This window comes from Electrophorus electricus, chromosome 23 (assembly GCF_013358815.1).
Source record: "Electrophorus electricus isolate fEleEle1 chromosome 23, fEleEle1.pri, whole genome shotgun sequence".
NCBI lineage: Eukaryota > Metazoa > Chordata > Actinopteri > Gymnotiformes > Gymnotidae > Electrophorus > Electrophorus electricus.
The window spans coordinates 1,755,479-1,781,324 of NC_049557.1; the positions used below are offsets into that span (position 1 = coordinate 1,755,479).

The 25,846-nt window shown below is 43.4% G+C and overlaps 3 protein-coding genes across 4 annotated transcripts; 2 read left to right on the forward strand and 1 right to left on the reverse strand.

The window, feature by feature from the left end:
- Positions 1–27: 27 nt before the first annotated feature.
- On the forward strand, positions 28–3,943 carry tmem127 (transmembrane protein 127). Its single transcript, XM_026999818.2, has 4 exons — positions 28–319; positions 487–788; positions 878–1,042; positions 1,279–3,943. The coding sequence occupies exons 2-4, from the start codon at positions 551–553 to the stop codon at positions 1,587–1,589; spliced, it is 714 nt and encodes a 237-aa protein (XP_026855619.1). The 5' UTR covers positions 28–319; positions 487–550; the 3' UTR covers positions 1,590–3,943.
- Positions 3,944–6,913: 2,970 nt separating this feature from the next.
- LOC113571037 (coiled-coil domain-containing protein 74A) lies at positions 6,914–8,979 on the forward strand. 2 transcript variants are annotated; one of them, XM_026999791.2, is made up of 7 exons: positions 6,914–7,318; positions 7,487–7,534; positions 7,620–7,677; positions 7,810–7,981; positions 8,080–8,183; positions 8,288–8,344; positions 8,433–8,979. In XM_026999791.2, exons 1-7 carry the CDS (start codon positions 7,042–7,044, stop codon positions 8,563–8,565), a joined length of 849 nt encoding a protein of 282 aa, XP_026855592.2. In that variant the 5' UTR covers positions 6,914–7,041; the 3' UTR covers positions 8,566–8,979. The 2 variants fall into 2 exon arrangements, with proteins under 2 accessions (XP_026855592.2, XP_026855593.2); XM_026999792.2 differs by lacking the exon at positions 7,487–7,534.
- A 2,840-nt stretch (positions 8,980–11,819) lies between these two features.
- On the reverse strand, positions 11,820–25,509 carry igsf9b (immunoglobulin superfamily, member 9b). Its single transcript, XM_026999715.2, has 19 exons — positions 25,404–25,509; positions 24,269–24,415; positions 23,136–23,287; positions 22,610–22,727; positions 22,044–22,185; positions 21,509–21,654; positions 21,216–21,358; positions 20,995–21,135; positions 20,721–20,837; positions 20,385–20,535; positions 20,108–20,219; positions 19,763–19,938; positions 19,390–19,628; positions 19,198–19,282; positions 18,900–19,070; positions 18,500–18,536; positions 14,496–17,942; positions 14,185–14,348; positions 11,820–14,023 (listed from the first exon to the last, which is right to left on the reverse strand). Exons 1-19 carry the CDS (start codon positions 25,507–25,509, stop codon positions 13,842–13,844), a joined length of 5,976 nt encoding a protein of 1,991 aa, XP_026855516.2. The 3' UTR covers positions 11,820–13,841.
- Between the last annotated feature and the right edge of the window lie 337 nt (positions 25,510–25,846).

The window sequence follows — 25,846 nt, forward strand, 5'->3', positions numbered from 1 at the left end:
GGAAGCGGAAGCGTGAAGAAAGAAAAGACAGGGAAGTGAGTGGCTTGATAGCTTGGTAGATAGATGTGTTTTTGTTTGTGATTATTTATATAATACAAAAATGGCTTTATTTTAGCGATATTGGTCTCTTGGATGTGGAATGTTTTGAATCGTCGGTCAGTTTAAAATTCGTTTCACCCATTTCATGTTTGCAGCTCTTTCGGCTCTTTTGTGTTTGTGTGTCGTTAGCCGTTAGCTCGTTAGCCGTTAGCTCGGTGTGGACCTACTGGCTTTGCTGAAGCCCGGTGTCTCTGTGAGTGGACGTCGGTCCTCTGTACAGGTGAGTTGTTGGCGGCTGAAAGACTGATTCCACTTTGACTACAAAATCACGTTTAGCCATTAGTTAGCGGACCCAAGTCGTTCCGTTCTTTCTAAACCGAAACTGTACCGCTGTTTTCGTCTTCAACTTTCCAGTACGAGATGTGATGTGGCGTTGTGTTTTTACAGCCTCTTCGGAGATACATCTGATTGATCCCAGCTGCCGTCCGCCTCTCCGTTTAGCTGTGACATTATGTACGCACCACCGGGAAACGCTCTGCCCGGGAACCGGAGGAGGCGAGGCGGCACGGCGCTCCCCAAACAGCCGGAGCGGAGCTTGGCGTCTGCGCTTCCCGGGGCACTCTCCATCACGGCCTTATGCACAGCCCTGGCAGAACCAGCCTGGCTGCGAGTCCACGGGGGCACCTGCCCCCGGCCAGAGCTCGGCGTGGCGGACGTCCTGGGGTACATAGACGAGAAACTCATCGAAGGTACCCTTCCATTGTTCTGCCCTTTCACTGCATTTCCCGTGTGACTTTGCCCTCAAAAGAGGCTGATGTAACGTTGGTTTGCCCTGCAGAATACTGTGTCAACTCCCAGACCATCCTGCTGTTGAGGGTTATTGCCGCTTTCTGTTTCTTGGGCATCTTGTGTAGTCTAACGGCTTTTTTGCTGGATGTCTTTGGCCCCAAACACCCTGCTCTCAAGATTACACGCCGATATGCCTTCGCTCACATTCTTACAGGTATACAGCATGTGCTGATGATGGTTAATGTTATTATGGTTGATGTTTGTTAATCTGGTTATTTTTTTTTATAAGTGATTGCTACCAGTGATAAGCGGTTACTAAAATAAGAGGGACTGAAAGAATACAGTAGTGGAAAAAAAATCCAGTGCTTAACGTCCTGCTGTGCTGAATCTGTCTTTTTCTGGATATGGGAAACGGTCTGAGAATTCTCTGTTTTGTTCTTCAATGCTTAGTGCTCCAGTGTGCCACAGTGATTGGATTCTGCTACTGGGCCTCAGAACTCATCCTCTCCCTTCAGCAGCAGCATAAGAAGTATCACGGTTCGCTCATTTACGTCACTTTCGCCATCAGCTTCTATTTGGTGGCCGGTGCTGGAGGAGCCTCCATTTTAGCAACCGCCGCTAACCTGCTCCGTCATTATCCCACTGAGGAGGAGGAGCAGGCTCTGGAGCTCCTTTCAGAGATGGAGGAGAGCAGTGAAACTTATCCAGCTGACTACGATCTTGCCAACCAGTTTCAGCCTCCGCCTGCTTACACGCCCTGATCAAAAACCAGCGTCCTTATTTCTTTCTTGCATCTTATGCCTGTCCCTCCTTGATTCAGGTATCATTATTACTCTCCAGACAAATCATGGACTGAGATACACATATTCCAGTGGCCAAGTAAATTAATGAATTACTTACTCTCTCGTATACAAATATGCCATTGTCCAATTTTCCTTTTCCACTGTTGCTTGAGTGCATGGAACAAACTTGAGTTTCATTGTGGCAGTGCATCAAGATTTGCTGATTGTAACCATGAAACCATCTTTCCTTGCAGTAGTTTGCATGTACATGGCAATAAAGGCCTAAATTCCACATACATCTCCTTGAAAATATTTGATGGCATGCTTTCCCATGCACTAGTCTGAAACACCAAGCATTTCAGCATCAAATATTTTGACATAGAATTTCTTGCTGCTTCTTGGGTGCTTTAAATTGTTAGGCTTTGAGAGATTCTTTACATTTCTTACTGTTCTTTTTGTTAAGTCAGTTCTGTTAGGTTATTTTTACATTCCACATGAAAAATCTCCCAGGTTGTAAGATTTGAGGCAATATTATGGTGAATTATTTTCTTAAATTGAGTGCAACACAGCTGGTCAAGTGTGGACGTCTTTATTTTGGCTCAGGCCGGTCATTTGCGTTGTCATGCACGTCTAGTGTTGAGACTTTGTTAATCAGTGGCTCTGATTTCACAAAGGCCAACATAGTTGGTTGTGATTGGTTTCTTTTTTTTAAACACTGAACTCTAAGTAACATGATGATGCCCAGCATATGATGATTTATGTCATTCATATTTCATTATGTTGTATAGGAGGTATAAAATACCCTTCCTTCAGAAAAATCAACCTTAGAACCAGTTTGTAGATGTGCTGGTTATATTTATTTTTGCCCCCTAATTGAGCATTCTTTTTTTTTTTCCATTCATTTTCAAGATGTCAGTTCATCTTTAACTCTTGTGTAATTTTTTAAATACATTATTTTTGCGAAGTGGTTAGTTGTAGAGTGAGCTGTCTTTTAAGAAAATGCACATATACCCCAGAGAGGACAAGGTATTTATTTTACTTTTTTATATTGTTAATTATGAACTACATATAGTCAACATTTTACTAAGCTCTCTGTGGAATAGCCAGTTTTATCAAATTTGTCAACTGTAATTTGGAAGTGTTCCAGTTTGCCAACTTATTGTGAGTGTGTTCTTTATTTGTTTAAGGTTTTAATTATATCTTTTTTTTTTTGCTTTGGTAGTAAATAGTGTGATTTAGATTGTCCAAGACTCATCATATATGCGACACAGTAAAATGAATTAGTACACATTAAATACTGGCTACATTCACATTTTCACAGTCTAATGTAGCCTGATATGCTTAAATTACTTAAGTAATTATTTTTGATATATAATGGCATGTCCTGATGATGCCATACTTGTATTTACGCAGTGACATCGGCAATCTGGTTGTAAAATTAATTTTTCTCGCACATTATTTTCTTTGATATTGGGGTGATTTGTGACAGTTCTGTTATGCTTATTTTTTTTCTTGTGTTCATTTCTGCCATATCATTTAAAACGATGAGTAATGCGTTTGGTGTGTTTTGCGGTATTGTAGTGTGAGTGAGTGACATTTGTTCATAAACACTGTGCTTTAATAAGACTTAAAGCTTGGTGGAGTTTTAATGATGCAGTCGTCTGGGCCAGCGTCTGGGCTAGACACGTTCATTCAACGTCAGAGGGCATAATGTAAGGCTGAACCTGTCGTAAAGACACCATACATATAATCACAGGAACAATTCCATAAGTGGGAATAACGAATGATAATTAGCTGATATCAATGTTTGTTTTTTCTTCACTGTGGTTTGTATTCTGTAAAAAAACATGTTTACCTGGTAGTGATGGAGCGAAAGTAAGAAAGCAATGCTTTTGAAGGGTTCTATACTCTATATTTGTGAATCAGTCTCCATAGCAGTTTAACTCTCGTGCAGATTCTTCATTAATTCTTCATTGTTTCCCGGCTGACATAGAAAAATTGTCACAAGCTTCAAGAAAACATTGGGTATAAAAATTGCATGCCCAGAACTTACTAAACTCCAATAAGCATGCTTAGTCCTATGGCGTGCTAAGAACAACTAGTCATCAGTGTGGTTCTCTGACATATGGGTGTTTGGTAGAGCACACACTGAATGTGTCTTGTGCACTTTTTCAGAGTGAACCTTTTTTTTTTTTTTTTTTTTTTGGCCAACACGGGAAGTAATTGGAATCCTCTACGGGTAGCTTCTTTGTACTGCCACAACATAAAATATGACGACCAAATTATTTCAATATTGGAGCCCCTTTATTCATTAAAGCTGACGTATAACATGACTGTTAGTTTCTTATTTTATTAATTGGCTTGTACCTCTGTTTTTATATCAGCTTTCTGTTGTTTTGTAATGTGTTGTATAGCACTTTATTAAAACAATTGACTTGAACAAATGTCAGAGATCTAGCCCACATAAAGTCTTGTAGCCTAGATTATACATAGCAAGGTGCGCCGAGCACCTCGCACATTGCTGTAGGATCCTGTGTAGGAAACTGTAGGAAAGAAAACTGCCTTCAGGTGAAGGGCACTTCAAGAGCTTCCATGGTGGCCTCCCGGGTGAGCATTATGAAGGGTGAAGGCTCTGTGCACCCCTAAAGAAGACTGATGTGGATATAACACCCCACCTCAACCCATTGCTAGGTTAAGCATAAACAACAGGCATGTAAGATTTGGCTGTGGAGAACAACCTTCATTCAGTATATCGTGTAGGAACTGAACCTCAACACAACAGGGACTGAGCACTTCCAGTGGTTACCAAACACATGGCTTGCATCAACAAAGTGCTCACGTGAACAGCAATCTGCCACACTGCCATCTTACAGTCCACCAGCAACTGCTCTGAACCAATAACAACATCCATAACTGAAAAGGAAGTGGATATGGAGCTGTACAGGAAGACACATCGTCTTCTCCAGAAGGTCTTTTCTGAGTCGGGGGGCTGGCATGACCCTTAGGGGGAATTGCAGCAGTGGAACCTTTGTCTGTGAATTGTGATTTCAACACTAAATACTGCGCTGCTTCTAGGATGAAGTGAAACAAGGAAGCATTTATATCAGCAGACAGTATGCGAGGCAGAAAGAACATACTGACTTTGTTCCTCGTGGTGATGAATATGAAAAAAGAAACGACAACAAACAACAACAATGCACAACAGTGTTGTGTGAGATCATCGGCATGTGCCCAGATGCGCCACTAGCAGGAAGTGTCAGTGCCAGGTTAACGGTGCCTATTTTTGGCTAATTGCTATATTCTAAGGCCGCTGCCAGTTGTCCAAGCCCACCTCCCTGACCACAAGGTGACCTACTCTCAGGGATAGCAGTATGCAGAAGGGCAGAACTTTCAACTGACTGCCTCGTTAGGCTTATGGCGAGGAGAAATGAATGCTTGAGCATTCTTAGGCATGCTATTTCACAGCATAAAGAAGACCATCTAGTGTAACATGAAACAGACCCTTTAGAAACTATTTTGATCTGATCAAAGTTCATTTAATTGTAAAAACATCTTTAGGAACCAATGGGATAAACCCAAGCTAATACAGTCTGCAGTTAATGAAGACGTTAACAGTGGGAAAATCGCAGTAGTACCCAGCTCAACACCGTGTAAACACTGCATGTTGTAGGTAGCAAGGGAGCTCTAACCAGTGGTAAGTCAATTCAAATTAACACATTGCCCTACAGCGTGTGAAGCGATGTGGCCCGTAATGAAGCCTATATGAAGCCTATATGATGTGGCCCGTAATGAAGCCTATATGAAGCCTATATGAAGCAACCAGGCAGAGGCTCTAAAATATTACTCTAAAGGAGGTCATTTGTATAATATTTGTATTACTGGCTGCGCTCACTATATGACTTCCTGTGTGATTTTGACCTCTGTGTAGGCATGCGAGGAGAGGCCTCCTAGGTCTACAACTGTTTTCTTCACGTAAAACACACAAAAATGCACATTACGTATGGCCTCAGCACACGGGCACAAAACAAAAAGAAAAAAAAGAACTTCCTACAATGTGACAAGGAGTGATTATAGTCTAGAACTGATGTTGGGTCTCTGGGACTGTGTGATGCCGAATGAAATTCTTTAGAGATCAGTGGGTGTTTCTTTTTACAAATATAACCGTTGGTGATGATGGAATCGTTCAAGGAAAACAAATGAAAAAAACCGGGCAAGATATTCATTTTAAACTCTTGTCTGTAGGGCCTGTGTGGACTGGTTGTTCATGTTATCATGCATGTGTAGTTTTTATTGGCATTGGCATAATGGTGCTCAGCATATGTTTTATATTTATATAATTCATATTTCATTGTATTGTATAGCTTTATATTATACTGTATATAACAATTTTGTATAGTAGTTACAATAATCAACCTTAGCACGAGAGTTTGTAGCTGTGCTGGTGTTAATTTCTTTTTGCCACCTAATTGATTGTTCATTTTTAAAAGGTCAGCAAGTTCATCTTTAACTCTTAGGTAATTTTTAAAATACATAATTCTTGCTAGGCGGTTAGTTATAGAGTGAGTCAAGTTTTCAGAAAATGCACATATACCCCAGAGAGGACAAGGTATTATTTTACTTTTTTATATAATGAATTATTCAACTACATATAGTCGACTGTAATTTGGAAGTAGAATCATACAAGAAAAGCAAACATAATAATAATAATAATAATAAGAAGAAGAAGAAGAAGAAGAAGAAGAAGAAGAAGAAGAAGAAGAAGAAGAAGAAGAAGAAGAAGAAGAAGAAGAAGAACAACAACAACAACAACAACAACAAGAACAACAACCAAGGAAGGATGTTCATTTTAAACTCTTGTCTACAGGGAGGCTGTTGGCCCACTTATCTAAAACATGTTCCACTTCTTTGTAACTATATTTCCTCTTAATTAAATATAGCAAGAAGACTATGCTTCTACCTTAACAGTGCGCCCGTGTTTTGATACGAATGGTACAGAGACACCATTTGCATTATTGAATTACTGATTTCAGCCGATTCATCTGATAACCTGAATCAGGTGCATCTAAGCATTCGTCTCTGTCCAGCGCCCTCAGACTTCACGTCATCTCTTCCCGTTCCCGTGGACGTTTTGCTGTTGCCATAGCGACGTGTGACTCCCTGTGAAAATTCCAGGAAGTGTCTGGAGTGCCGTCGCAGTCTTCCAGATCGGTTTTGTAGCTGGCTGGCTATCTTAGGAGTGCATGCGTTTGAAAAGTGCGACCAGATCGTGTCTTCGCGTTATCCTTGGGTCGTAAGGATGCGGGGATAGACTGAAGAGGTGCACAACGCAGTCAACGTTAGCCAGCTAGCCGTTCACCGTTCACCAGGCCTAACGTGGGAACTGGAGTATCTACAAGTATCTGCAGCATCGCGTAAATCCAGCCATAAAGCTATGAGCACCAGCAATCTACCACCTCTGCGGAATTTGCCTACCTGGTCCCGAGTGGGCATCCTCGACCGGGCCCGTCACCCACGGCTGTCTTCTTGTGAATGCGTGCACAGATCCCGAAGGGAAAGTCAGAAGGCAACTCCGAGCGAAGCAGCTACGGATGCGGAGCTGTCCCGCCTGGCCTCTTTGGAAAAAGATATCCTGTTTCTTCAGCAAACGCACAAAAACACACTGGAGAAACTGCACGAGGAAATAGACGACCTGAAACGCGCTAACAAAGGTATGTCTTTTTTTTGGGGGGGGGGGGGGATTTAAATTTTATTAGTTATAGATTGCAGTGCAGCTTGAGCATACGTGTGAATTGAAAGCACAGGGTCAACGTAAGTCTACGTTCATGTGGCTCCAGGTGGCAGACTTGCACTGTTTCTCAAATGTACTGCTTCTTTAGAATTACAGTATCAGCTGATAATGGAATCACATCCTGCATCTCCAAAAGGTAGCATTCAGTTTGTGCACACCTACTTTTACGATACATTTGAAAGAGCCTTGTAGAATGACAAACTGAATACAATCTCTGTTAGAGATTGAGGCTAGTGCTGGTGACTCGCATGAGAAGAAGTCTCAGAAAAGTGACACAAGGTAACTACTACCTCCAATATACCGCACACCATACACCTACTAGACATCCATAAATCGGCTTACCAAATGAGCAAGTTTTTGAGTTGTTTTTTTTCGTCCTCAAATGTTTTCCTCCCTCTTGACCTGTTAAAGCTCTGAAGAGAAGCTGGAGACTGCTGGAGAACAAGTTGAGGGCCTCATCACATCTACGCTTCCTCTGAAGATCCACAGTGCTCGGTCCCGATGCCCACGCACCCCAAGCCTGCAGGAGTGCCAGGCCATCATCAGACAGCTCTACAATTGCAATGTCTTGCAGTCTCAGGAGGTAAGCAGATCCCCTTCCATAGTTCTTAGCATAACCACTTCTGCTTTATGGGCATGTGTTTTGCATGAGGGCACATTTTTCTGTTCTTTTCTTGTCAGCTGTTGCGGCTGAAGGCTCTCCTCAAAGACATTGTCCTGCATGAAAAGAAAATGTCACATGAGGACTTCAGTGTAACGAAGGCATTCCTCTCTGACCCCAGCGGGTATTCTTGCCTCCCACTTGTGCACATCACTAAATGGCACTTTGGAGTTCCTGACCCCATACAAATACGTGTTGCATTAACTCATATCACTTTGTTGCCTTTAGCAGTCAAGAGTTGGAGCGCTTTCCAAACCTGTCTTTTCAGCCCTTTCCAAAAAGCCAGTAAGTTGACCTTTCTGGATCTCTTGCATAGAATTTATAGGTTGCAACCCACAATCCCCGTATTTACATGTTTGCCTGTCTGCCGCAGACCGCCCACGCGGGCGAGTGCTGGGGAGAAGATGGTCCTGCCAGCCATCAGGCAGAGCTGCAGTGTGACGGAGAGGCAGAAACGAGCCCAGGACGTGCACAAAACGCGTCTCAGGAGAGCGGTCAACTCCTAGCTATGTAACCAGGCAACAGAGAATTAAAACCCCTTCCTCTGCACTGATGTAGTAATCAGAACCTTTGTTTTTATTATGAGTGGTTGCTCTGTGCCAACACGACGAGGCCCTCGGCTCCCACACGCACGTCTTTTCAAGTCGAGGGTAATAACACTTCTGTGGTTAAAGTAAAGCATCGGGAGACCCGTGCCTTAAATGGAGCAATTTCTCTTTCGCAGAGTCAGTTGTGCCCTGCGATAGAGTGACACTATCCAGGGTTGCTTCCCACATTGCGCCGGTGCTCCTGGGATCGGCTTTGGCCCCCTGCCACCCTGAATTTGAAGAACTGGTTTAGAAGATAAATGAATGAACAACAGATGTGAATTGACAGTAACTTCCTGTTGATATCTGGATTTACTTCATATTTGCCATGTAAGCCATAGTAAATGACCTTTGACAACTTAGGTGGCAAACCCAATTTATCAGGGCTAAATACAGTAAACTTATGTTTTGACAGATTTGTAATTACAAATTAAGTGGGAGCCTGGAATGCCATCTTACGGCCCCGATGGTTAACGAGACTGACACAAGTGGAAATATAGGTTATTATACGGATACATTAGAATTTGAATGTATATACACCTAATGTTTTATCTCTTGACTTCCATATGGAAGAAGTGCAATTAATACATGTTTACACTTGTAGTGTCAGTTTCTGACTACTCATTACATAAAATGACTTAAAACTGATGATTGTGTAGTTTTGAGCGGACTGATGCTGAACAGTTATTAACAAATGCGGGAGTGACTGCTTATCAGCTCTTAAACACTGGTGCAGACCATGTGCAAGATTATTGTCATGGAAGCAACCAAAAGCCCCATTCAGATATGAGCTAAGCTGCGTTTATAACTCAGAGTGCATGTGAGCAGGGGGCTACAAGGCACGGGAGCCCCAGTCATCCGTTAATGACCTCTAGAAGAATGGAATGACTGCTGCAGCAGGGGTGTGTAGCCAGATGGCAAATGGTCCACTTCCAAAACAAACAGGTGACATAAATACAAAAATTCAAATAAACTGAATCATCACCTCAAGGTTTATGTTTTTAATCAGTTTCTTGAATCCCTAGACATGAAACAATGCAGCAAGCCAATGCTTTCTCAATCTTAACGGAGACATTTTGAGTACTATGTATGAAATGCAGGCTCTGTTGTAGCTATCCTTGCTAGAACATAGATAATGGAACACTGGCCTCACTGGCCTCAGTGCAAACACACCAGACGTGGTATTACAGCAGCTAAGAGCCTTATTTCAGTAATGGGCTTTCGTGGTCACCCTCATTTTCAGACATTAATACAATGATGCTGCTTTCCTTGTTTTCCACACCATTGTACACCCTAATTAACAGAACTTTTTCAATTATCTTGTGTCTATTAAGGCACATCATAATTATGCTTACTGTTTTATAAAACGACAATATTTCAAGTTTCAAGTTTGGTTTATTCGTCACATACGTCACATGATATTTGCATATTAATGTCTTTTTAGCAGACCTTTCAGTATTATGTGAGGCTACAGTACGTTATCCAAATAGCATGTTAAAAGAGTCCTTAAAGCATTGTGAGGGCAAGATACAGTACCATGCTGTCAAAGCCAGAGAATATAGGACTGTCCAATTAGGCAGCTTTGATGTCTAGCATGCTGGACACCTCAGATAGTCACATCACTTCGGCGATGATAATGGACCATGGTCTCTGGTCGCAGTGCTGATCCAGTGTGTGCGTGCTGGCCTACTAAGTAAGGCTACTGAGCTAAGTGAAGCAGGTATTTTTAGAGAGGTGATGAAGAAAGGAAAAATGTTTGCTCCAACAAAGAATTTTATCTCTTCAGAATTTAAGCTTAGGAAATGACATCTCTATGGATGCAATGTCTGTATAAAAAAACATCTACCTGTAGAAGAGGGTTACGTGAATTTGGAGGACTTTTTGTGTGTGTGTGTGTGTGTGTGTGTGTGTGTAGGGGGGATTCTGAAGGAATTCCATTGTTCTTGCAAAGCCCATTGGGCAAATAACCATTTTATGCTCCTTTAACAGTGGTAACATAAATCTTGTATATTTGATGTATTTTGGGGCTGAAGTGAACGAAACAAATAAACAAATATACAAACATGCCAAAATCCTGGCGCACACCCTTGTTCCATCTACATTCATACCTATTCACCACTGTAAAATAAAAAAAAATAAAAAAAGTAAATCCATAATTCCTCAATTAGCCAAAGGCTAGATATCTTGGCCATCTCCAAAGGAAGAATGTGGGTTCATTGCTCTTTTTGTATGCCTTATGTTGACCAGTATGTCTTCTCTGCTGGCTTGCTGTGTGCTACCCAGTCTGGAGGTCACCATGGGTTACGAGCAACACGAAGGCGGGCGTTGGGGCCGCTGGCCCTGTGCCGACATGGTGCAGGCCGCCAAGAACATGGGGACCCGCCACAATGTCTGCGAGCCTTACATACCCTAACCAAGCCTTGGGGGATAGAGAGGCGAGCATAAAGACAGACTTATGGTATAGAAGATGGTATGAAGTCATGGGATTTTGTGGCCATTCAGCATCCAGACAGGGGAGTTTCAAGATGCATACCCCCTTGTTCTTATTTTAACCATGAACGTAAATGGACAAGGCAATGAGCAAGTTATATGACATTTCAAATATTGATTTATTTGCAGCTTGTTGCTCTCTTTTCTCAGGCTAATATTTTGGTTCTTCCTTAACGCTGTCTCCCAAGAGGCCTGTGTGGGTGGAAAAAGCAAGGTGGGACACAGACTACCACCACCACCATCTCTGGTGGTATCGGACACATGGTTGAGCATGTCATGTACACAACCTTAAGGTGAGTCTTGTGAGCAACATGGCAGAAGGCTCCACATTCTGAAACCCGGACCTGCTGTTATGCGTGCATACAGAGAGCGAATATAATAAGCAAGGAATGCAGTGTGTGTGTGTGTGTGTGTTATACAAATCTATACCATAACCATAGGAACTACTTGTTTCAGTTTGAGTGGCATGGCATGAAAGGGAGTGAAAGTGTCTGTCTAAAAACTGTTCTTTGTTTCTGTTTGGCATAAGGTTCTTTTACTGAGAACCTGAAGAAAAAATGAATGAGCCATGATGAATTATATATTAAATGTTCAGTAAATAAAGTAAATTTATTTAATAAAAACATATAAAAATAACAATGAAAACATTGCTAAAATTTAAATATAAGAACAGATATATTTTTAACCAATTTGTACAAAACTCGAAAACCATCTTTCAAAAAATCCATACAATCTGAAGGTTTTACAAAATTTACAGCAGTATCTTAAATAAAAAATTTATTTTAAAATTGTAAAAAGTCTGGAAAACAACTAAAAAAGAAAATAAATTCTTGACAAAAGATTGTATATACAAAATACTGACAATAAACTAGACTGACAATGAGCAACAAGACATGCATCACCAGCAACATTTCAGACTTTTCACATTCACCTGAAGATTTGCGCGTAAACACTGCAGTGCATAATATGCCCTTTGCTATGGTCTTGAAGTAAAGACGTATATATACACCAATGCTAAATGAATTTCTAATGTGACAGGACAGGAATAGAAAAAGAAAGTGATATAGGTGACATTGTGTACCCATAAAGTTCATCATAACAAACAAACTAAACAAGTAAACTGGTATACTGTGGCTTACTGAGCAACGATATAAGCAATACAACATAGATACACTTTAAGCTGACAAACGTATATCAAGCAGTTCTTGAAAATAATGACAGTGTCTGTCTGTCTACTGGACTTTTTCACACGCATACATCCAGCACACAAAATCACAATAAGATCAATATGGAAATCATTACCACCGTAACAAGTTAAATGTAAGAGTGAGTTTGCAAAATGCAAGGGTTTTTGCAATGGGTGGGCAGCCAACCGTGCCATCTGAACCGCATGCATGTCTGCAGTGTTTTCAAAAGAACTAGTTCTTGGGCACATGAGTCTCACAATTATTTATTGAAGCTTTTAAGCAGTCCTGGCTTTAGCAAGCATTTATGGAAATATCCCTTTGCCTAAAGAACTGAGTGAGGGTGGCAAACTCTATGCACTGATAATTGAACCAGTGGAAAGGTTTTGACAACAGAATAGAATATTTTGGTTTTTTTTCCTCTATATCTGAAGTGGGTCTCCAAAAGGAAAAAACCTAAACAAATCAGCACACACATTTTGATAGTCGCTCGTCAGTATAAATAATTAAACATTTAATCTGACAATTTGTCAATGTCTTATTCTGTTTGTTTATAATTAGACTCAAAAAATGTGGATGATTAAAGGATTAGGACTGCACAACAAAGGATGCTTTTTTTTAAAACAATCCTTTTAACATTTTCAGTTTGTAAAAGCCTATGTTTAGGGAAACTGCCCTTAGATCAGATTACACAGACATGTACACACATGTACATGTGAGGATGTAACAATTTAGTTAACATAAATGCTTATTTACAATTTAAATCTTACCTGGTTCACAATACAGTGAATTAACTAGCATTGACTACACTGAGCAGACTCAATCTATAGTCATTCCACCTGTGTCCCAGGACACTGCAGGCAAGCAAGAATGATTCTGTTTTTAAGCCATAAAACGTGATTGTCCAAGCATACTTCTGTGTTGTATGGCCAGCAGGGTTCAGTGGTGTTTGGGTTTAGGCAAAGTACCGACAAAAACCTTATTCTAATAAGTTCTTCATCAAAGCTCCTCAATAAGTCTCACAGTGTAAACGCATCAGGAAGGATAAATTATTTGAGTGCTTTTCATAAACTGCACTTTGCTTATATTTGTGAATAAAAGGCAAAGTCACTGGAAAATTAGCCACCGAAGATCCAGCATTTTCTGTTTTACAAAATGCACCTGAGCAATTTAGCTAATTTTATATATATTTTTTACATTTCACAATATACTATATGAACTGTTGCATGTTAAACATTCTGAAGTTCAGAAGGTTCCTCTTTAGGTCCAAGTATTGGATATATATGTTGTGTATTGGTATTCCCAGTCAGAGGCTATTGTGAGGGCAGGACTGTGCTTAAAAGCTATTGTCCCCATCCTCTGAAAGTTCTGAAACACAACAGGAATATGCATAAGAATGCAATTTCTTCGAGTGGTCACTATATTATAAACATCAATGTTAGCTAGATTCAGAACATAATGGACATGTCACTGACTAGAGGAGGAGTGGTCAGTGGAGGGTAACAGTCCAAACTGGAGTACTTAGAGTAGGGCAGATCCTGAATCGGAGTCAGGGTCAGGGGGTAAGCAGGGATCTTGGGAGCAAAATTCCTTGGTTCTGCGGTACTCCTGGAACTCTTGTTTCAGGGCACTGAAGCGTGCCTCACTCAGTGAGTGACCATAGTCATGTACAGGAGGCTGGGAGGCCATGGAAGAGTATGAGCCTGAGCAAAGAGTAGTGCAGAGGATAATGTAAGGGGAAGAGAGGAGAAGGCACCAGGAGGGAGCAGTGGATTTCAGAGGTCACAAATCTCCCCAACACAGAGGGACTAGAGTGTGAATAAACGTGGTTGTATAGCTGAGGGGCTCAGAGTCAAACTCTTACCTTTTTCTTGCAAGACCTGAGAGGCAGCACTGGTGGGAGGCCAATTTCGCCTGAGCCCTCTGCCTCGCCCCACTCCTGTCTGCTCCAACTTCATGGCCTCCAAGAGACCCATCGAGCACTCAGTGGCATCCCACTCATAACTCTCATCTACTGATGTATTCCTTCTACATGCAAATATATTACACACAATAAGACATGGACATGGAACAAATTAGATGAATGAGCTACAGTGGAATATGAGCAACAGTGGAACTAAAAACAGTCAATGATGTCAGTCTCTCCTTGTTGAGATGTTTGTGTATCAGCTTCACCTTTTTGACCTCTGCTCTTGCAGGTCCAATTCTGCTTTGTGCCTCTCACTCTCCTCAGTAGTCTCTGGAGAACTCAGTAAGGTGGGAGTGATAGAGAGTGACTGGCGGAGGTGCCCATGCCCATAAGGTCCCACGCTGCCCCTGCCACTGCTCTGGCTGGCATAACTAGCCCGACCAGGTTCTGCTCTATTGTCTCGAACATCTACATCTGTACTGGACTTACCCATGCCCACCCATCCATGTAGCTCTCTCTGAACCTCATGCCTCCGTGGAGGAACGGCTGGTTGGTATGGTGAGGGCCAGCTGTAACCCCTGGGCAAGAATGGTCTTTGAGGACCTTTTCTAGGGTCCATAGGCCAAAGATAACCCCCTCTTGCCACTAGTCTAGGTTGGCCAAATGGCTGAGTGTGATCCAGTGGGACATACTTGTGTTGGACTGATCTGAGGGTCTCTGGATATGACAATAGGCACCTGGAAGACTCTGGAAAGATTGTGGCCTGTCGCCGTGGATCTGACCCTTGTCCAATGGGTTCCATGAATTTTGGTGGATCTAGCACTTGCGGCCCATGTGTATGTGTGAGGTAGGAGGGCATCATGTTTGATCTCTCATTGTAGCGAGGTCTTTGCAGATTGAGGTTGCTGAGAGGTTGAAAGGGCACTGGCACATGCCATGGATGACCAGGTCTCAAGTAAAAACCTCCAGACGTGTGACCTAAACTGTAAGACTTGTCCCTTATAGCTCGATGGGGAAACTCATCTCTGTAACAGGTCTCGGAGACATATGTCCTAGGGCTTTCGTAATGCTCCCACTTTTGGGAGCCTAAACTAATGGACTTTTTCAGAAATGGATGGTGCTGACCCATGCCTGAGAGTGTCCTACATGGACCAATGCTGACAGATTTCTTCATAAAAGGCATGGGAGCTTGAGAGATCCGTGAGGTTATTTTGTTAGTCCTTATATCCTGAGTTTGAGATATTTGAGTTTGTTCTGATGAAGATTCTCCAAAACTTCCAGTTTGACTGGGGCTATCAGAAACTCCTATTCCCTCACTCTTAGCAGTACTCACTAAAGTCTGTACAGGGTTCAACTGAGTGGACTGGAGTTTATCTGAACTTGAGCACTTTTGAGAGAGCAATAGCTGAGAACCCCTTACTTCATGAGATAAATTTTGTGCTATATTGATGTTTCTTTTTAAGGACCCTGAATCTTTGTATAAAATCTCTAAAGAGGGCTTCAAACTAGGCACATCTTCTAATTTAGAATGTCCCACAGGAATAACTGAGATCTTGCTGTCTACCAAAACTCTATTTTGATGGCTATCATTAGCCTTCAAGTGGTCTTGACCATGACCGTGGGACTCCCAGTTCTTAGGGGTCACTTCAGGTTCATCTCTCGAAAGAGCACAATTTTCTGGCTCCGTGCTGGGCCAGGTAGATTCTGCTGGTTGACTTTCCTCAATAGGTTCATCTACACTCATCTCAATGAAGCCTGGCAGGCTCAAATACTCCAGGATAGCACTCGTTTGCAGAGGAGATAGCCTGGCATGTTGTGGAACAATCTTGGGTTTCAGTGATTCTGACAAACTTACAACAGAAAGATTGGACTGATCATTCTCCCCCTCATTTTCAAGAAAGGACAAAGGAGAAATGCAGCTAGGGCTGTCACTGAAGACACATTTATCGCTCTTGCGGGACTGTGTCCTGACACCCTCCTTTTGTTCCCCAGGCTGCAGGGATGAGGAACTGGGCTCGTCTCCAGCTTTGCTCTGACTCTCTCCCAGCTTCACTTTGGCTACAGTTTTCTGATGATCATAGGGAAGGGTGGAGCAACCGGAAGGACTGTGGCTCAACCTTCCCCCCTCAAGCTTCATCTCCTCTCTGTGAGTGTTTTGTTTGGGGTAATGGTGATCAGCGGTTGTTTCTGCCACAGAATGTCTTCCTCTCTCAGATTCCATCTCAGGCGGCTGGGGACTAGAAGAAGCAGGACGTGAGGATCTGGACACACCTGCTTGTGTGTCAATTTCTCTGTCCTTCCTCCAGTCTTGCTCTGCCAAAGTCCTTGAGCAAGAAAGCTCCTGCTCCCTGTCTGTGGGTCTTTCTGAACAGTTGCCCTTCGTCTTGGCCAGGATGGGTTCACAGGGAGAAGAACTATCCATGCTGGGAGAGGGGACTGACAAGGAAGTGTACTGCGCGACTTGTGAACTTGAGAAGTCTCTCGCCGTTGAGTTCTCTGCCGCTGTCAACCCTCTCGGAGGTGTGTCCGTTGTCTGGTGTGCATCTCCTCCTGCGAGGCTGTGTACAGCTGCTTGGTTGGTAGGTGAGGTCACAGGGCTGATATCCCACTGAAAGCAAGAAGAGGAGGACGGGAGTAGCCTTTCCATGGGACTACTGGTGTTGCCAAAATAACAGCCTCGCCGGTAGTCTGAAACTCGTTGGGTCAGGCTGTTAGGTCTTTGGGTTTTTTGCCGGAGCTGGATGTCCTGAGGTTTCCATATGTGATCCTCCGACTCAAGCCCTGCCCATCTTTGCAGAGGACTGGGGGACTCGGCACGCTTTTGCTCTTTTTCCTGCTCCTCTGCTCTCCGGGTTTTGGTGTAGCCCTCCAGCTCCCTCTCCATCTCTTCTCGCTCCTTCACTAACCTCAGACACCTACCGAGGTTGTCCCTCTCTTGCTCACTTCCCAACTGAGAAATTATGGTGCTTGGTTCGGTTAGCTGACTGTCTGTGTTCATAGGCTGGTAACCAGCATGGTGTGGTAAAACATGGGCCCCCTTGGTTAGGCTGGGGAAGATGTCTTCCTGATGGCTTGTTAGGGAGAACTTCTTCAAAGAGCCATGAGACCTATTCTCGCTGCAGTCTGAGTAGAAACTGGCCTTCTCCAGGAGAGCCTCTGAGCAGCCCTGCTCATCATCAGTGTAAAAGCAGCCATGCAGGGGGAGATTTCTGGCCATGGCCTTTACCCTGCCTGGGGACTGTGGGAGCCTCTCAGGTTCTGCCGAGTCCAAACTCATCCTTGGAGGTGATTCCTGACTTGCATTGTTCTCTGACTTAAATGGGCTGGATTTGGGAGAATCTCTGTAAGGGCCACTGTTGCCTTCTCCACCAATGCCTGGGGACTGGGGAAATTCCTTTTTAATGTCTTTCGATGTTGAACCCTCTGGGTATGGCTGGACAATGAAACGGCCATCGGGACCTCTGGATATGGACTCAATAGCGGAAGTCTGGGCTGGGGAGCAACCGAGGTGGCTCTCAAAGAGAGCATAGCGTGGGGTTGGAGAGGACGAGGAGAGCAGCTGCTTCTTCTGGTCCTGGTAATCGCTACGGCTGCCCTTATCGAAGGAGGAGTGGTCTGAGCGGTCAGATGAAGAAGAGGTGGGGAAGAAGATCAGGGGAGGGCACAGTTTCATCTTCAGCATACTATCAGGGCTGTCAGCAGGCAAGCGAGCTCTGCGTGGAGAAAAAGAATGGGAACAAATTATGAGTTAGTAATAGGATCCTCATTTGGGGGAAAAAAAGCATCATGATGACCTAGATATTTGGATTACATTTCACTGCGAGTTATACTGTGTATGACTATGTATGTGACAAATAAACCAAACTTGAAACTTACATGTAATTGTGCTTGTGTTTTTAATGGAAAAAAAAACAGCATGTACTTTGTTAATTTATAATGAAAGACACAGCAAAAGGACTCATGGGGGTAAGTAGGGGTCCTAGCCAGTATATGTATGATGTACCTAATAAGGTACAGATAATAATATTATCTGGAAACATATTAAAAGGCAAAAATAAAAATAGCAGTTTGCAATATTTACAGAGGCCAAGATCATAGGCATATAGTTTAAACTTGAAAGTTGTTGAAACGTTCAAATTTACTTTAAAGCTGAAAGGTTCAAATGTTTTGTCCAAACACAAGAATGAAATAAATCATGTTTAATTTTCTTATTAAAGTGTTGATGATGGAGAGACTTTGAGAATTGCTTTGAGTACAGATGGAGACTTACTGTGGGGATGAGCTCTTCTGGAAGGCAGATGGGATATCTGAAATGGTGAGTTTACATCATGCAACACAATGAGATTACAAAAACAATCTTAATTATTGAAAGTAACTTGCTCGACAATAGTGCTAAACGAAGACAGGCAGTAACTGTGTATTGGTCTGTCCATGTTAAAGTCGGAGATGTTAAAAAAATATAGGCAGGAAAACTGACAAAACCTTAAACTGATGCCAGTATGTTGACCACACCTTTCTACATCCCTAGTGTAATCATTTACATATGCATTATTTACATATGCAAAATATGCATTATTTCCGTGTTTCCACCATGTCCAAAGGAGATTTAGAAACATGTATGTGTATATTCCACAGCATACGGCTATGTTCCACTCCTGTGCTATCTTTACCTTCTCGTCTCTTCCCGCGGCGTCGCTCCCGCCTGTGGCTCACGACACATGCTGCTATCAGTGACAGGACGATCGCCACAAACAGGAAGCACACACCTCCGATCATGCCGGCTAGCAGGGGCTCAGGAGCAAAGGCCAGCAAGCTGGGGGGAGCTGGGTACATGTCCATACCTGAGGATCATATGCAGATAAAGGTGTGATTTCTGGTGGCCAATGATAGGAAAGGTCATTAGAGGTCATTACGCTAATTATCATTGTGATTTCACCCTTCATCAAAAGATTCACAGTGGCCATTTACCTTTTGTGGAGATACTGACGAAATCACTGGCCTCACTGACCATTTTGTCTCTACGAGACAGCAGTCGCAGATCATAGTTAGAGTCCTATGTAGGAAACAGATCAACAGAATAAATCTGCATGCTCCTATTTTATCTGTGCCCGGCTGGATGTGGGTTTTATACAGTGTTACTGAAACATGTTGAAGAATTACCTTCATCAAGCCCTGCACAATCATTTCTGTGACATTGATGTTGATTGCTTCATCAAGCGTAACCCACTGGCTCTTTTCCTGCCTCGCCTGGAGGACAAAGGCCGTGATTGGAGGTGACTCATGAGGGGGTGCGGTCCACTGCAGCAGCACCCCCACCACTGTGCGGTTGATTGACAGAGAGGTGGGAGGGAGTAGTGCTGTGAATGTGGTTACTATAGTGGGTGGATCTGTTGGCAGACCTGAACACGAAAAAAAAAAAAAGAGAGATCAAGGTTGTGGAAAACCATCTGTTACTGAACTAATGTAATGCTGTACAGGGTCACCAGCACATCTCACAGGTCCAGACATCAATGAAGGAAGCTTTGATACTAACCCCGTGTCCTGGTGGTGACGATCTCACTGAACGGGCCAGATCCCAGCTTGTTCTGAGGCAGAATGCTGAACTGGTAACTGGTATCAGCCCGGAGATCCGTTACAAGGAGGCTGGATTTAGATGCGGGCACAGGGAGAGAGACCCATTCATGCTCTCCCCTGGCAGTGGGCTTCACCCTGAGTGACACAACATCAAAATGAAACATTAACCAACCTCACTAGAGAGACACAAAACAAACAGTTAGGTCAAAAACAGCTGAACAGGGACCTGCAGGAAACAGGTGAGCAAAAATATTTCATGCCACGGATGAAGATAAACAGCCTGGACCAAAATTAGGCTACGTACCAGATGGTAAACATCTGAGTATATCCTCCATCAAATCCAGGCTCCCAGGACACATTGGCATGGTTCATCCCTGGATCCACAGAGACCCCAGTGACAACATGGGGACTTGTGCCTGCCAAAGAGATTAAATGAACAGCCAGTCCAGAGAAAGAAGTGAGAGTTCTACCACTGTATTAGACACAGAACCCCATGCATTTGAAATGACTGTGGGGGATGCTTATAACAACTGACCCATTAACGTTGCTAAAAGGGGACATGAGCTTTGTTCTGTACTCACCTAGCACTAACACCATGGTGCGTATGCTGACAGTGGCCACACGGTTGGTGGCACGGCATTCCCAAGCACCATGGTGGTCTTTGCTTAGAGGACGCAGGACCAGAGAACCATTGGATAAGATGGCATATGGAGAGCGAGGATCAGCAGCAACCTGGACCACAAGGTCAGAAATTAGAGAATGAATCACACTGGTGTATCGACAGTGATCTAAACATGACTCAGTATATAAAAAAGGCCTTTTGATATGAAAAAAAGGCCTTTGGGGGAATTTCTGAATGCGATTGTGTTTTTTTATAGCTTTTTCTACATTATTAACTTGAGATACAAGGTGCTTACTTTGACCCAGGTGATATTAGGAGATGGGTCTCCAAATGCTTGGCAGGGAATCATTAGGTCTCTACCCACCTCCTGCAGGTACTCACTCCTGGGGGCCACCTGAAAAGAGGGGGGATCCTGTAAAGAAAAGGGGTTGTTAAGCAGGGCTTAAGGAAAATTCTTGGAGCAATCCAGATCTGGTTATGTGTACAGTAATTCACAGTTAAAATAAGCAGTTAAAATAATCTTTCACATAGCAAAATAGTGACACAGCCCTTCAATAATTCTACCATACCTCCAGGATAACTTTGGTGGGTTCGGATTGGCCCATGGTCCCATAGCTGTTGTAGGCAGTGCAGGTGTACGTGCCTACTGCGTCATCATTGGCTATGGCTATGAACACGGAGCCCTCTGAATTGACCGTCCACCCTGGGTACTAGGCAACCAAGAGAGACAGGTGAAACTTCACTGTTGAGGAATAAAGTTGATGGCAGAAGAGGTGCTTTCTTGGTGTACCTGGGCTAGGTCCAGTGAGAGTCCATCTTTGGTCCAGTTCACAAACAGCATGGGGGGCTCAGCTTGGACTGGACACACAACCGTCCCGCCCATGCCCACAGGGAGGTAGGTCTCCCCAGGCATCCGCACCACCCGTGCAGGGTCTGAGAAGAATAAAGGACAGACCGAAGGATGGACACGTCATGGACATGCAGTGGCAAACTGGAAATTTGCGGATTGCAAATCGACAAGAAGGCGTAACCTTCCAAACCCCCGCCGGGACACCAAACTCGGGGACTCATCTGAACACTCACGTTTCACTTTGAGGTGGGCAGTGGCGGAGGGTGGAGTTAGAAGGCCATTGGTGGGTATACAGGTGTAGTTTCCCGAGTCTTCTGGGATTACACTAGGGATTACGAGGGTGCCATCCACTAGGACCTTCACTCGTAACTTCAGAGATCTATAAATAAATGCATAAAGTGTCATCAAACACTGGTCTGTTTTTCTGTTTTATAAAATACACAGATATGTTTTGGTCTAGTCTACTTAATAACAAAGCAAATGACTCCATATCTCCTTGAAAGATGATTAGACCTTCAACCTGCCACATCAGTAAAACAGCACCTACGTGGCTTGAATATGTTGATTACTAGAACACTGGATACTCACTATAAACTGTCTAGAATTATAGGTGGTGATTAGGGCATAATATTGAACTAAATTACAGTTTCGATCATGAGTCATACTTCTGGAACTCCATTTCATGTATACTGAGGAAAACTGCCTTATGAATTTGCCATGAGTTTATCATTCGCTCCTATATTAGTACTGATGAAGTATAGAGCTCACTCAATATGATAGACATTCTCTCCTTCTTTCCACCATTCATATGTGAGGTTGGATGGGTATGCATCTGCTCGGCACTGCAGAAATGCATCCTGGGACATATTCATGGTGGTGTCTTCTGGGGGAACGATAATGACTGGAGGACCTGCTTGAAACCAGGGAAGAAGTATGAAATTCTGAAGTCTTTGATTCTATAAATCTTACTAGACAAGAATAGATGAAAGACAAGAGATGTTTAACATCTGATACACTGAAGGCACAGATTGACTTTGCTGGACAAAGTCAGTTACTGCTTCCAACAACAGGTGGCACTGTTCAGTCGTTAAATTTGAAAGCGGCCTGCAACGGGTGTCTCTGTCCTTCTGTGATGCAAGCTTTAAAGTAAAATGAACATCAATATACCTTTTACCACCCAGATAAGGCTGAGGGATAAGGGAACTACCACATTATTCACTGGTTCTCTAGGTTGGGTTAATGCCCCCAGAGCAAACTGAACATGATTAAGCTCCAGTGTGCTCATTAGTACTACTGGTGTTCTTGTCCCACATGGATGAGACAGGGACTCTGACCTTTAACCTGCAGCTGGGTAATATGGGTCAGGTTTCCCTCAGAGTTGGATACATGACACTTGTATACTCCTGCCATCTCCCTGGTAACGCCAGTCAAACACAAGGATGCATTGACTACCTGAGGAGAAGACGAACATCCAGGGTTAAAAGAGAAACCGAGTGCATGCACCTGTGCAACATCAGTGGCAATGAATGACTGAAGTAGTTTTCCTGTTCCAGTCATTTATTTGCATGTGCAAACCATTTTACCCCAGTCTCATGCACAAACGCATTTAAAGACATAGGCGCTAACACTTTGCCACTGGGGCAAATGTACAGTTTAAGTCACAAACTATTTTCTAAACAGTCTCCCTGCTTCTCTCCCTCCCTTTTTTGAACCCCCCACTCTTTCTGAATCAAAACTGAGATTATAACCTCATATAGTGTGACTGAGGTGGTCGTTGTCTGCAACCTCCTCCTCCTAATGAACCGAAAATGCTGTTCCTTTCTATCAGCTGCTGCCAATGTGCAAGTTAAACTTTGGCACCTGGATCTTGTCATGTGACTCCACTTTGCCACCATCCTTTCTCCAGGTGACAGTGGGCATGGGGCTGCCATGGGCGCCACAGCTGAGGGTGAGAGATTCCCCGAGTAAGACCTCTAGAAAAGCCGGGGGTGTCCTTAAAAACACTGGAGGAGCTGCAGTGGTGAGAAAAGCAATAGACCATTACAGTGCATCAAATTTGCACAGTATTTACTTCACACTCATGTTCTACAATAACAGCCTCGTGAAAACTTGTGTTAAGATCCTGTAGACCTACAGAGACTTGAAAGAGACAATTCATTACCTGCAAACAATGATGCTGTGAAGTCTATGAAGTCTGTTTATGTGAGAATGAACAGACTTCATGCATTCAGAATGTTTAAGCAGAAGCGCTGAAAGCATGATTTATTGCTGAGAATTTCAGTAACAGGCAAGTGAAAAAAAGGGCTCCTCACTGAATTACTGCTGGGAAATGCGTAGAGGTGACAATGTTTGTCAGCCTCTTGCGGATGTGTGTAAAAAGGCAAGGAGAAACAGAGGAAGAAGGTGTGAATGTGAAGTGTGGTGTAGTTTCACAGAAACACACAGGAACCATACAAATACATTTCACTCTCTGACACAGCGGTTAGACGGTTAGGCTCATTCCTAGATACAAAGACTGTATCATGCACACAACTTGGCTACTCTTTCAGCAAGGGCTGGAAAAGGTTAACTAAGACTTTGCAACACACAGCACATTAATGACACCATTACAAATGCAAGCTACATAACCAGTGAAAGATTTAATTCGTTACATGCACATAGACAACATATTTAATGTTAAACTGAGATATGTTTTTAGGATAAATACATATAAGGTAGGTATTTTCATAAATGGTTACTACCATGCTTTCCTACTATTACCACCAAATTAAAATTAAAATGAGTATTGTAAATATAATGTTACTGCAATTCCCATCAAACCATAACATTCAGCATATTTTCTTGGTTTCTAGGAACCATTGTTTGTAGTTTTTAATTACTGTCTATAGCAAGAAATAAATTGTCACACAGGAAGCCTGCTTCCATCTGTTGTTCAGTGTCACAAATAAATCCTGTCAGAAGCTGTAAGCAAGCCGCACAAATGCTCGTCATACCGGCGATGGAGAGGAAGGTCCACGTGCCATTCCTGAACTCGTCTGAGGTTCTGTCCAGCAGGAGGATACGACACTCGAACCAGCCCTCGTCCTCCAGTGTCAGCCTGTCCACCACCAGGGACGCCCCCCGCGCCAGAGACACACGTCCTGAGGAGGTGCAGAGAGAGGCGCAGAGGGTAATGGGAGACAGACAGAAGATAGAGAACCCTTTGAAACCATTATAAAAATCAACTGAGGTAACCTCAGGGCAAGAACCCAACAGAAAACCCCCCCAGATGACCTAACATCACAGCGTGACATAAACCGCTGTGTTACAGCCATCGCCCATCAACACCAGCAGAGAGGTGCTTGTGTAGTTAGCTGTTGCAAGAGCAATTAGCAAAGACAAGAAACGTCAAACCATTTAAGATCAGAACACCTGAAAAGGCAGTTATGCCCGGTGTTTCGTTCTAAGGCAGTGTGTGTACAACCACGCTCTCTGATACATGCTGTTCGAACTTGACAGACTCAGTCCTGTCACAAACAGCCAAGCACAATGCAGGCACTGCTAACTCAGCAGTGCCTGGCGGGGTTTAGCCAGAGAACTAAAACCATGAGACGCAGCACGACTAGCTGTAACGGCTACAGGAGAACACCCAGTCACGCAATGCTCAAATGCCAATTTGGAATTTGGAAGGGTGGTGCAGATGGGATGGAGAATGCGCTAGAAGAAATGAAGTATATACACTACACACACACACACGCACACACACACACGCCCCTCTCAAAGCTGACTCTCCTGTTTTCTGCATGCCACTCTTCTTTTCTCTTCATTTTACTTCATGAAACTTGATCTTTGGGTTGCCTGGTTACTGAATCCCCCCCCCGAAACACATCTTTCGTTCTCTCCCTTTCTTTCTTGCTTTTCTTTTTTACATTTCAGGGACTTCAAGCGATAACTCCGCGAGTGCTGAGAGGACGCGGCCATTCGCTCTTCCCAAGTGGCGTCCGGTGGGATTTGAAATCAAGCCACAGAGTACCGTAGAGACGGCACGAAGAAAGCCGAAAACGAAAATTACTCAGCGCAGTTGCGGCAAGGGAAGTACAATGCATCCACTTCTGCCTTTTCATTGTGTTTGGACGGCATCAAACGCACCTCCCCAAGCTTCCTCGGCTCTTTCTGGAGCACACTTGCCGGCCTCAGCCAGCGACAGCTCAGGAGTCCACGTGAATGCTACCACCAGTGCAGTAGTGAACTGCATTGTGCGCTCTGTTCTGTATTGTTCCAACTCTTTGATTGTTTGTCACTACTCATTGAGGGTAGTTGAATTTTATTTTTAAACCTTACATGCGTAACGATGATGAAACTAAACTCACACACACACACACACACACACACACACACATCTGTCTCTTTTGTCCCCGTCCTCCATGTCTGATGTACGATTAACGTCCAACAAGCCAAACCCTCGCCATGTGAGAGTCCTTTACAGCACCGTAGGACATTTTTGCTTGCTGTAGGCCAGGCCAAATTCATCATATGGCTTCAGCCTTTAGTATGTGAGATCTATGGCCTATCGCCGCCGCAGGAGAGCGCTC